We start from the raw sequence: 12,873 nt of genomic DNA on the forward strand, positions 1-12,873 counted from the left end.
AATTGGTGGTAAGAACAGCAGGAGGTGGGTGCTAGCGGTGTGGCGTAATTGGCCGAATCGACTGTCAATCAAAATGGTTCCATTGCATTGGTTGAAAGCTCTGGTTGAGAGAATAGTATCCCGCTGCAGGCCGCCAGAATGGTTCCATTGCATTGGTTGAACGCTCTGGTTGAGAAAATAGTATCCCTCTGCAGGCCGCCAGACGATACTGGGAGAGAGATAGTGATACCATAAACATATTTCTTGATGTTTCCTTTTTTTAAGTAAGTAAAGAGGCCTACAAATACAAACATACACATACAAATATACAGTAGTTTCATAAAAAAATAAAAAAATAAAAAAAAAAATAAAAAAAAATTACAAATACTTATATACAAATATCGGTATCTGTATCGGCCGATAGTGTTAGTTGAACAATCGGTATCGGTGGCCAATTTTCATATCGGTGCATCCCTAGTCATCACAGTCAGCTCTCTGTATTTCTCTGTGTTTCACTCCCACCTCAAGTTGTCTTTTTGAGTCACAAGATTCCATAAGTCACATGCTTTAAGAGACCCTGCCCCCCTTTAAGCCTCACTTCCTCTGGTCAGTAACTGCAGTAGATGTCTTAGCGGGAGTAAAGGTGCAAAGGATCAACCGAGATGTTAGTTGAAATGGAGTCGAGGAATTAGTTGTTTAATTTAACAATGATGATGATGACGACAAGAAGAAGAAGGCAAGAAGCTAAGACTGGGCAGTATGGTCAAAATATCATATCACCATGTTTCTTTTTTTTTTATCCACTTTTTCTCCCATTGTCTATATTTTTCTCCCATCCCAATTTCGTATCATCCAATTCAACCCTCCCCTGTCACGAACGCTGTTTCTTGCCTCCCACAACCCGGCTGCAATGTGGACTAAGTCATACATAGCACAAGTCCCCTCCAGTACTTGAGGTAACAGCAGTCGCATCTTTTCACCTGCGCAGCTCGATTTCTCAGTGGCGAGGAGTAACGCGTGGGAGGCTCACGCTGCCCCTGACACTTCCTGATTCTACTGCGCAGGCGCACCAACCGACCTGTAGGAGTCGCTGTCCACAACGCCCCATCCCCACCCATCAGTTTCCCACCCCCTAATACGGCCAATGTGTATTAGTACGGACGGCCAGCTAAACTGAAAGCAATGTGGAGCGCTGGGCTCGAACAGGCAAGCCCAGCGTCTCCGTCATTCGTGGCGAGCGCCTTGCCCACTACGCCACATAGCCGCCCTATATCACCATGTTTGTCTTAGTTTTTGACAGTATAAAGGTATTTGACTATTTCTTTTTCCAGTACAAATTCGATTAGATGAGATTTACAGAGAAGCTGTAGTTGAAGGTGGGAAATCTGAAGATTAGATCGGATAAAAAAAAAGTATACAGCACAAGTACAATACAACAAAAAGAAGTGTCCAGCGGTCGAAGTTCAGTCTTTGTTCTGAGCGAGCCAGGTAGCTTTAGACGGGCAGCGTAGTCTATATTCCATTTTATTCTACCTTTTTATAACTTTTGTATATACCTTTTTATTCTAAATTTTTATTTTATTCTACTGTAGTTGTCTGTCCGTTAATGTTGCACCAAAAACGACCAAATCAAATTCCTTGTATTTGTAAACTACTTGGCAATAAAGACCTTTCTAATTAGAAAATTAGACACATGATAATTTCAATGAAAGTCATTAAAGTATGTTTTTCCAAGTGTCTGTTTTTACAGAGCGAGAAGGAAGTGAAACTTGGTTGCAGTACAGAAACTTTGGCCATCAAGGTCAATGCCAAGTTGTTGAAAGGTCTCACTCCTGGTCTCACTCCTGGTCTCACTCCTGTGGTGACTGATAAGTGGAGACCGTTTCATGTGCTTTATGTTCTGCTGAGTCATGTCTCATGATGAAGCTATTTTGTCTAGTCATTGTCAACATGGCCACTAGAGTCGGGTACTCAGGCCTCGATGGAAAAAGGAAACCTAGACTGAAGGGATTTCTACCAAATCAAATAGGCTTCTTAAAATGAGTGGAGTATCCCTTTTTAAAGACTGGCCTATTTCTTACCAAGTATAATCTTAAAGGCAGATCATATTAGGCAATTAGCATATTGGAATGTACACCATATCTCTTAGTTCCCTCGTGTTAACGCTACCTTTGGTCAATCCTCCTTCTAATGTGCTGCTCCCAGCAGTTGGAATGAGATGCAAAGGACTTTGAAAATGGACAAATTGATCCCCCTCACTACTTCTGAGGACTCTTATCACAGAGTAGTTTACACACACACACACACACACACACACATACATACATACATACATACATACATACATACATATATACATACATACATACATACATACATACATACATACATACATACATACATACATACATACATACATACATACATACATACATACATACATACATACATACATACATACATACATACATACATACATACATACATACATACATACATACATACATACATACCATACATACATACACACACACACCTACAACTGTCTCCCAGCCTTTTAACTGTAATTAGTCTGTTCTGCTTCATGTATTACAATACATATACATACCATGTCATTTTATTTGTTTGATGTGTTTTAATTATTTCCCTTGCCTCTGTGATGTAAATGCAGTACTCTGCTTTGCAGTAAACATACATTTCTTTTTCTGGTATCCCTTTCTACTTTATCCAATCAGGAGAGAGAACCATAGATATGTTTTACTCATTTCAAGAAATCTTGCCAAGCCAGATTTACTTACTGCACTGGATGATTAATGATTATGTTACCTGTTTAAAGCACATTATTTGCTTAAAACTAGGTTTTATTTCTTATTTTTGTCGAGACCATTTTCTTTCAGTGTGGAGTTCTCTCTCCTGATTGGATAAAGTGTATTTTGTGTTTACTGCAGAGCGGAGGGACTGGGAGACTCATGTTAACGACCAAAACACTTCATCAGTGATGGCTGTCTGAATGTAAAGCTATTATTTGAACATGTAGACTACTTATTTTAACAAATAAATACACGTACAGCACCTTTTTAAGTCAAGGATAAATAAAACAAAGAATGGTGTTTTCATGTCCAGCCTATATCGTGGACGAGACTAAATATGAAAGAATGATTTGGAAGTAATTAATGTCCTCACACCGATCTTGGCATTATCTTACTTAAGTGTCTTTGTCTTATTGCAGGTAGACATTCATTCCACAAGCTTTCAGGGACCCACCCCCCTCCCTCCCCCCCACCTGCCCTGATGAAGGCTGAGCAAGATGAAGACCTCCTGGAAGGTAACGGCTTCTAATAACAGAAACATGAGCATCGTAGCGCGGACACTCCCTGTGTCTTACAGGGATAATAACACTGTGATAGTTCTGGTGTGGAGGCCCAGGGTTCACATTCACAGAGGAGCTTAAAGCTGCACTAATATGTAGTTGAAGATTAGATTAATCTGAAGATTAGATTAAAATGTATTGTCGTTATACAGCACAAGTACGACGAAAATAAGTTTGGCATCCAACCAGACTGACTAGCAGTAAAGTGCAATAGCAAATAGCAATATACAACATACAGGTGATTAAGCTGGGTATAAAATATATAAATTAGTACTACTGAATAATAGTGCTAATCAGATGTATGTTACAGTATTAACCTTGTGAAAGTAAAAATTAATAAATAAATAAATATCACATTTATTGTATTTTCATAGCTGAATAGTAGACTATTATATAAAGAGCTATCCTCTAGGTTGATGTAATAAGACAAAGATATCTAGGTTGATGTTGATTTATAAGACAAAGAGAAAGCCTCTAGGTTGATGTTGATTTATAATACAAAGAGGTATCCTCTCTAGGTTGATGTTTGGTTCAGTAGCCTATTTATAATACAAATTGTTATCATCAAGGCTGATGTTTGGTTCAGTAGCCTATCTTTATAAGACAAAGAGGTATCCTCTAGGTTGATGTTTGGTTCATAGCCTATGTTTATAATACAAATGGTTATCATCCATTTACAGGTTTAAATGACTCTACGGACATACTGTCACTTTTATAGGCTAAGTAGATTACATTATAGTATTATTATTCTTTGTCATGCATTACTCAATGCTCTTACATTGTTGTTTTTTGATAATTGTTTTTTGATAATTGTTGGTAATTGTTTATATTATTATTGATCTATTCTATTATTGACTCATTTCTTTATGTTGTTATAATATTTTGAGCTTGTGTGTATATATACTTATATAATATACAAATTTGTTTTTCTATTTAGTATTATTGTTTATTACATGTCGTTTTCATATTCGCCGAAATGCTTGCTTGTGATTGGTCAATAGCCCCCCGACAGCGGTCATTATTTTTCAATAATGACCGCTGTTTTTTCAATAATGACCGCTGTGCGCAGCTGTTCGCAATCAAGCCCACTGACACACACTGTTTCAGTGCAATTAGACACTGGCGGTGTTCTGCTGCCGGCGATGACAGGGGGCGGAGCGACGAGCAGAGCCAGAACGCAGCCAGAACCAGTGTTGCGAGTCGATGTAAAATGAATTAGGTATATTGTTAGTAAGTTAGCCATGTAATAAGCGGGATAATGTCCCACATCAGTGCAGCAAATCAGAGAACACCTGCCGCGGCTGCACTGACAGCGGAGTGTGTGCAGATTACAGCGGAGCCAGAACAGAGGCTGCCCGCGATAATAATAATCACTTTATTTGGGCTGACAGAGCCACAGAACAACTGCGATTTGTCAAATGAATTAGGTATATTGTTAGTAAGTTAGCCATGTAATAAGCGGGATAATGTATAGCTTTACTCGGTCATTGTCGCAAAATAATTGACCTTCACTGACGTTTAAAACACCTCGCCGAAGCGGCTCGGTATTTTAAACTACGTGTCGGTCAATTATTTTGCGACAATGACCTCGTAGCTATACATTATCCCTTACATATTTACTTCAACTCAAGTTGAGAATGTTGCTTTGCCTTCATTTAATTGGGACCAGCTGTCCCCCATTGTAATTAGTGTCTCCCTGAGTTGTGTGTTTTTTCCTTTTTTCCTCTATTTAGTCACAGTATTGTTTTTGTCACAGCAACACCCTGAAGAAGGCCATGTAGGCCAAAACATGTTGGACTTTTAAAAGATTTTTCTAAATAATGTAAGCCACTTATTAAAGGCTTTTTAAAAACTGTAGAGCTGCCTTGGATCTCAACCTTTCTTATATAAGCGAATCCTACCCCGGATTTAATCCAAAGAGCACCTACCTGAAACAAAATAAGAACGCTGAAGCCCTCTCCATATCCTTTGTTCTGGTTATCATCCAAGTTGATGTTTGCTTCAGTAGCCAATGTTTATAAGACAAAGAGGTATCATCTAGGTTGATGTTTGGTTCACACATACCAGAGATCGAGATGATGGCCCCACGGCCCACACTGACTCAAAAGGACTTTGTTGTGATTTTACGATGACACGATCTAACGGTAAGATTCTGAAACGATTGTCCTATGACTAATTTTGTCTTTTCGACCAATAGCCTGCTGCCAGGCAGCGTCTATGTGTCCATTCAGGATGTCATAAATATTTATAGATCCCATTGCTTGCGCTAGTTGTGTAATTCTTGTGGCTAGCTTGGTGTGTGTGTGTGCGTGCATGTGAGTGACTGCATGTGTGTCTGGGATGGAGGGTGTCATGAGATTCTTCCACATTTACATACAGGGCAGGGCAGGTCATCTTTGCGCGTGTGTGTTTGTGTGTGTATGGGTGATGATGCAGCAGTTTTTTCTTCTTCTTTTATTACACAAACTCATGTCTCTGTTCTCTTTCCCTGAGTCACTTTTAGAGACAGGAACTCATTGTCACGTTGAGTTTCATTAAAAAAGTTAAGACGAGAAGAGGCGAAGACATTATTAGGTATCGGTGGAATTTAGAGCCTGCGTTTAAACTGTCCTCTTAAAAAGAACTTGGGACATGGAGAAGCAGAGCGAACACTCCAAGCTCCGTGAGTAACACCAGTCGTTTACAGGCCGAACAAGCAAAATGTGTGTCGCTTTGATTGACTTTTGTTTGACTTTTAACACGTTTAGGTCATGACACCGTTCATTGTAATCTAAGTGATTTACTTAAAACATGTTTTAACAGGCTTTGTGTAAATGCTGTGTTCCTTATTGTGGCCAAAACAGAAGAAAACCTGTGTTGGTCCTCTTGAGGTGCATGTTATTAGTGGTAGGCACAGTAGGCTACTTCAAGTCGGTAAACAATACCGTCTTTGGCTAAATCTCTGCTATAGCATTTGTAGTTTTGAATCTGATTGGAGAGCTATGACAGCGCTGATGTTCTTCCGCAGTGTCTGCTTTTAGATCCTCTGACTTTCTGGGAGAAATTCCTTTGGGATTAAAAGTACAGGCCGCCGCTTTACAAGTCAAGTGTAGCCGTCTTCAATTACAAGAAATTGTTAGTCGTCTACGTCACGGGATTATATTGATTTAACGGCTATTAAGCTTGTTGGTTTAGAAGAGAAATCTTCAAATTGTGTTTCCCACACCAATGGCGGTAATACAATAACGTGAGAGGACCTCTTTAAATCTAGTGCAGACCAAAGCACATTGGTGAATATTCCCATGACGCCGGTGACATTTAGAATAGAATAGAAATCCTTTAATAATCCAGAGGGAAATTCGGCACTACAGATCGCTCACATTGAACAACAATAAATATTTAGGTAGTCAATAGGACTAAAATAACAATAATATAAAAAATAAGAATAAAATACGGTCCGGGATGTACATTCTGGTATGTATACATTCCAGTGTTTCCCCTGATTTTTTTTTATGTAAATGCTGTGCCGCACCGCTGCTGAATGCATATAAGGGAAACACTGCATTCTAAAATCTTAAATATACAACTATCCAGCCAAAAATATACATAAATATACAGTAAAATGTACAGTGTAAAGTGTCCAGGAAGATTGTGAGAAGTGTAAAAATGTTAAAGTGTCCAGGAAGATTTTGCCAGGCTGTACTGTCACCCTGTGCTCAGTGATGGAGCTTAGCAAGGCTCCTCCTCTCTGACACCACCACCAGTCCAGCTCCACCCCGACCACGTTACTGGCCTTCCTGACCAGCTTTTCCAGCCTGTTTGTGTCCCCCGCTCTCAGTCTGCTGCCCCAGCACGTCACAGCGTACAAGAAGGCGCCCACCACCACCGACTCGTAGAACATCCTCAACGTCCTTGTACAGATGTTTTTTTTTGTTGATCTACTTTTTCTCCCATTTTCTATTTTTCTCAATTCGTATTGTCCAATTCTACCCTCCCCTGTCTCGAACGCTGTTAGGACATGCCTCCCACAGGCCGGCTGCAATGTGGACGAAGCCTTGCAATGCATCACGTGTCCCCTCCGGTACACGAGGAGGCAGCCGTCGCATCTTTTCACCTGCACAGCGCAATCTCTCAGCGGCGAGGGTCTGCGTGGGAGGGACACGCCGCCCCTGTTGCTTCCTGATTCTACTGTGCAGGCGCACCAACCGACCTGTAGGAGTCGCTGTCCACAACGTCCGATCCCCACCCACCAGCTTCCCACCCCTAACACTGCCAATTGCGTTAGTATGAACGACCAGCCAAGCTGGTAGCAATGCCGAGAGCTGGGCTCGAACCCAGCATCTCCTGCATTAGTGGCGAGCGCCTTGCCCACTGCGCCACTTAGCCGCCGTCCTTGTACAGATGTTGAAGGATCTCAGCCTTCTGAGGAAGTAGAGTCGGCTCTGGCCCTTCTTGTAGAGTGCCTCTATGTGTTTTTGCTGATAATTTTTGAGAAAATAACCTGTTTAGCTTGAAGAAACCCCCACAACAGTTGACCAATCTCGAGCTCCGCCTGGTTTGTCAGAGGGGAAGCAACAGTTGTTGTTTCAGTTTCAGTTTTTTTTTTTTTAAAAGGACAGTACACATTGATAAACATTTCTGTAAATGTGTCAGTTTTAGCCAGCTGGCTAATTCGCAACTGTAGTCCTTTTGGCAAGATGTTATGAGACCGACATTACACCTAGAACAGAAACATTAAAAGTACAACACAGTGGCGGTTAGGTGGCCGAGCGGAGATTGCGTTCGTCACCAACCCCGGAGCTGTGAGCTGGATTCGCCTGTTCGAATCCAGCTCACAGCTCCGGGGTTGTCACCAGCTTGGCTGGCCGTCTGCACTAATACAATTGGCTGTATTAGAGGGTGGGAGAAGCTGGCGGGGTGGGTCCGGGTCGTTGTAAACAGCGACTCCTACAGTTCGGTCGGGGCGCCTGCTAAGCGTGGATAGGACTTGAGGGGGATAGTGTGATCCTCCCACACGCTACGCCCTCACGATGAGAATCCGCGCTGCCAGGTGAAAAGAAGCGGTGATTGGCTGGACGTGTGTCGGAGGAAGCACGTGGTAGCCTCCACTCTCCCAGATGATCTGACTGTGGGGGGTAAGTGCGCAGCGACCAGGAAGGGACTGGGAATTGGCATACGACTAACATTGTGATGGGAGAAAATCGGAGGAAAATGGAGGAAAAAAAAAAAAAAAAAAAAAGTACAACACAGTATTTACAACATAATCCAACATAATAATAAAAGCAATAATAAAATACACAATGAAATGATTAAAAGTGATTACATGTTTGATTGGTTAATAACCACGTATTGAGTTTTTTTTTAAAGGTGTGGTAGGTAGCACAGTGTCTTATTTCAGTATAGGGTGTTCCAGAACTGAGTGGCTCTGACTACAAAACAGGACTGACTGAAGGAGCTGGACCTACCCTCTCTGGGTAGATCTTGGGTAGATCTTGTGGACCTATTATAAGATGTTTTTTGTTTGATAAAAGTACTGAGGGGTGTGGGGACCTTGCCATTTAAGATCTTGAATAGTAGGCACTGGCAGGCATCAGTGTATTTTGTGAGGTTTTCCCAGCTGAGGATTCTGTACTTGTTGAGGATGTGACAGTGGTGGTAAGTATATGGTTTTCGGTCCAGCACCTTGAGGGCCTGTTTATACAGAGAGAGAATGGGTGTCATGGTTGTGTTTTTTTTGCATGGGTCCAGCTAGTCATACAGTACATGAGATGGGAAATGATCATTGCGTTCTAGGGGTGTAACGGTACACAGAAACCACGGTTCGGTACGTACCTCGGTATTGGGGTCACGGTTCGGTACAAGTTCGGTACAACAGATTTTTTTTTAATAATTATTATTAATATAATATTTCATTTTATTATTATATATATATATATTTTATTTATATATTATATTTATTATAATTATTATTAAATAGAATAATTTTCTATAGGAAAAGTATGTTTATTTTTTTTATTTGATCAGCTGTGCCTGTGAGTCCGGCAATGCTGCGGCACTGCAGATTTACCCTACTCGATTCCGGCGGGGGAGAATGTTGGTGTGTTTGTTGGTGTGTTTCTTTCCATTGGTTTCATTTGGTTAACATTATTGGGCGTCTGGGCGAACAAGAAAACGAAAGAAAACTGTAAAATTGTAATGACCAATGTAATGTTCCAATGTAAATGTGCCTTTCTCCGTGCACTTTTGCCCGCTCTGAAGTCGGACTCTGTGTGCCCGGCCACGCGCGCTGTTCTCGCACGGACCTCGCAAGTGCCTGCATGTACGACTGGTGTGTTTGCGCTGTGAGGCGTATTCTTCGTATGGCTGCACGTACCGCACCGTGACGGCCGTACCGTAAATTCGCGGGACGAATACACGTACCGTTACACCCCTATTGCGTTCATATAAAGAAGGGCAGCAGTTCCTCATGAATCTGAAATTTGACAAATTATATTTGGCAGTCTGGGTTACTCTTTTTACCTGCTTTTTGAATGATAATTGTAACTGAGGGGTTACAAAACCCTGACTGTATTAAAGATTGTGATAGATTAAACCACTGCTAATTATGTACTTAGTATTACTTGCCAGACAGTACAACTAATTATGGCAGACACTCATAATAACACGGCACGGTGACAAAGAAATATCATTGAGGGTATTTATTATTATGCAGCAAATTGTACAGATATGAGAATTAAGGTCGCGCTTGTATGGCGAAGAATATGCATAAGTCAGTCAGTAGCAAAAGTCAGTGGGAATAGAATAATTCCTACGATGGGGTACTAGGCTAACGCCGCCTGGCGTAGGATGGCAATTATAGGGGGAAACGCTGGTACCGCTGGAGACAAGGGGTTTCCTCCCAGAGATGTAAGCTCTGGAGGGAAGAAGAATGTTCGGATACTCAGTCTGTTCAATTGAAGAAGAAGGGGGTTCACGTACAGAATCCAGTCCTTGTAATCCAAATGCTCAGCAACAAAGCAATAACTGTAATCCAATTGCACGATAGCAATGATGATAGCCAGCTAGCCTCGGTCCACGAAGCCAGCCCGAAGTATATCCTCACGGTGGTTAAATCCAAACGACAGTGGGTATTAACGATGCTCTTCTCCAAGGGTAGTACGTTCCACAATCACTATAATCCAACCAATACTGGTTCTGCAATCGCCGCCGTCGGTTCCAATATGCACATGTCCGGTAGGTTCTCCGACTAGGCCCTCCTCGTATACTGGCACCAATGTATTTAGTCCACGCACACTGGCTAAGGTTCCACTAGCTAAACGAACGAACTGCTGGGTAATGCTGCACACGAACGAACTGCTGTTGGCACGATACACAATAATTAACGACTCTTTACTTCACATTAAGCTAAGTCGAACTTGACGTTACTGCATTAAATCTGACACTTTTACTATTCACTTCGCACGTGGTTCTCAACGCTCTGTTAGACGAACTGCTTCTCACTACATTAGAATCACACTGAACTTGATGAACAGCTACTGTTCGCACCTGCCACGCTATATATACTTAAGTGGCTTTCTGGTGCCGAACCTCAGTTCTCGTCTCGAATCAATGCGCCGTCTCCAGGCATGTTCCAACATGCCGCCTGGCGCCGAGAACGTTATCCAATGAGGAAAGTGAATATTACTGGGATTCAAACGAAGGCTTAAAGGGATATAACGTGTATATATAAATAATATACAAGGTATATAAAACAATAAATGTAGATTCTCAGCCTTTAATCTGGCCCTTCACAACAATAATGTAGAGTCAAGGATAATACCAAGATATTTAAATTGTGAGACTACTTGAATTGGCTCTCCAGCAACAAACACTCCAGGATTTTCTCCAGGAGGTTGTGGTTGGAGGATCGAGAGCTTGAGATGGGTCAATTGAAAAAGTCTTAGTTAACAACTGATTGGTTGAATATTTCCCCTGCCCCCTCTCTAGTTTAGAGCTGCCCCCTCTCTAATTTAGAGCTGCCCCCTCTAGTTTAGAGCTGCCCCCTCTAGTTTAGAGCTGCCCCCTCTAGTTTAGAGCTGCCCCCTCTCTAGTTTAGAGCTGCCCCCTCTCTAGTTTATGGCTGCCCCCTCTCTAGTTTAGAGCTGCCCCCTCTAGTTTAGAGCTGCCCCCCCTCTAGTTTAGAGCTGCCCCCTCTAGTTTAGAGCTGCCCCCTCTAGTTTAGACCTGCCCCCTTATAGTGGATTAATGGGTCGGTTTTACCGCTGAATGACTTGACTGGTGAGAAGATCTCTGTTAAGCACTAGATTTATAGGTGTCCTTCTGCATTATTGCATGTTCAAAAGGATGGGATCAACAAATCGACAAATTATATGACTATTAGTCAACTACAACTTCCTTTCTCCTAAAACTTTGCTCTAAGTGGTATTAAAAAGTCTTAATTTGAACTTGTTGAAACCAGCACATGATAAATAAACCCTCTCTGTTTCTGTAGAGGCGCCCCCTCCAGAGAATGGCGTCATCCAAGCCACACAGTACAGCTCCATCTCTCCGCCGGCCTCGCCTGTGGACCAGGATGAGCCCTTCTCCACCTACTTTGAGGAGAAGGTGCCCATTCCAGAGGGCGCCAGCCAGGTACTGACGACCGCCTCCCATGGATCTGAATTGGGTGCCCCATTAATGACGTTCATCATTATCCACATACCTTGTTGTGTCTCGTGTAGGAACTATTTTCTACCCGACTACACCCTCATTCATTATTATAGGGGGTGTACTTCGGTAGAAAATAGTTCCTGCACGAAAGGTCTGTGGATTATCTTGAGTTACCGGGTCATGAGTTTTTCAAATGTATTTTTTTTAATTGGTGGTTTGAGCACCACAAACCAAGTGCTGTCAATGGCAGATATCTCCAACTATGCAAATCACAATCTGGATCGATAGATGGCACTCTGGGGTAAGAGGGTGGTGGGGAAAGAAATATATATATATATATATATTAATATATATATATATAGCCTGGCTTGAACTTCCTAATTATAAAATGTAACACAAAATTCTGTGATCCTTTCAGATATTCAGTTTCCGTAAACTCTGGGCCTTCACTGGACCGGGGTTCCTGATGAGCATAGCCTACCTGGACCCAGGGAACATTGAGTCTGACCTGCAGTCCGGAGCGAAGGCAGGCTTCAAGGTGATTTTATAGAGACACAACAACAATCTCATCAAACTAAATATGTATATTTAAAGTTGCTATATATAATATTCAGCCGCTAGATGTTGCACTCGAGCACCAGCACACATGTAAACAACAACATTAATTTTGGACCGCCAATATTTTATAAATGATTCATTAATAAATAGTTTTTAGGGGGGAAGCAATACTTTATTCCGCAGCTTTCGAAAAGCTCTGGATGTAGTCTTTATTTTAAAATGATTACTAAACAATAAATGATCTATAGCACCTTTTAAATGAATATATTTATTTTTATTTACTTCCATTTCATTGGTTGTTTTTTTCATTTTAATTGTTTTTATTCATTTAACTTTTT

The 12,873-nt window shown here is 41.5% G+C and overlaps 1 protein-coding gene across 1 annotated transcript in view; it reads left to right on the forward strand.

Moving 5' to 3' along the window:
• LOC311230984 (natural resistance-associated macrophage protein 2-like) overlaps positions 1-12,873 on the forward strand; it is a 50,610-nt gene that overhangs the window by 12,192 nt on the left and 25,545 nt on the right. The window contains exons 2-4 of the mRNA XM_084317444.1: positions 3,209-3,304; positions 11,820-11,959; positions 12,396-12,515. Of these exons, the coding sequence (XP_084173570.1) occupies positions 3,271-3,304; positions 11,820-11,959; positions 12,396-12,515 (294 nt within the window). The 5' untranslated portion in view covers positions 3,209-3,270. The remainder of the gene's footprint in view (positions 1-3,208; positions 3,305-11,819; positions 11,960-12,395; positions 12,516-12,873) is intronic.

The sequence above is a fragment of the Notolepis coatsorum genome, assembly GCF_963971535.1.
Source record: "Notolepis coatsorum genome assembly, chromosome: 6".
In the NCBI taxonomy this organism is placed as follows: Eukaryota; Metazoa; Chordata; class Actinopteri; order Aulopiformes; family Paralepididae; genus Notolepis; species Notolepis coatsorum.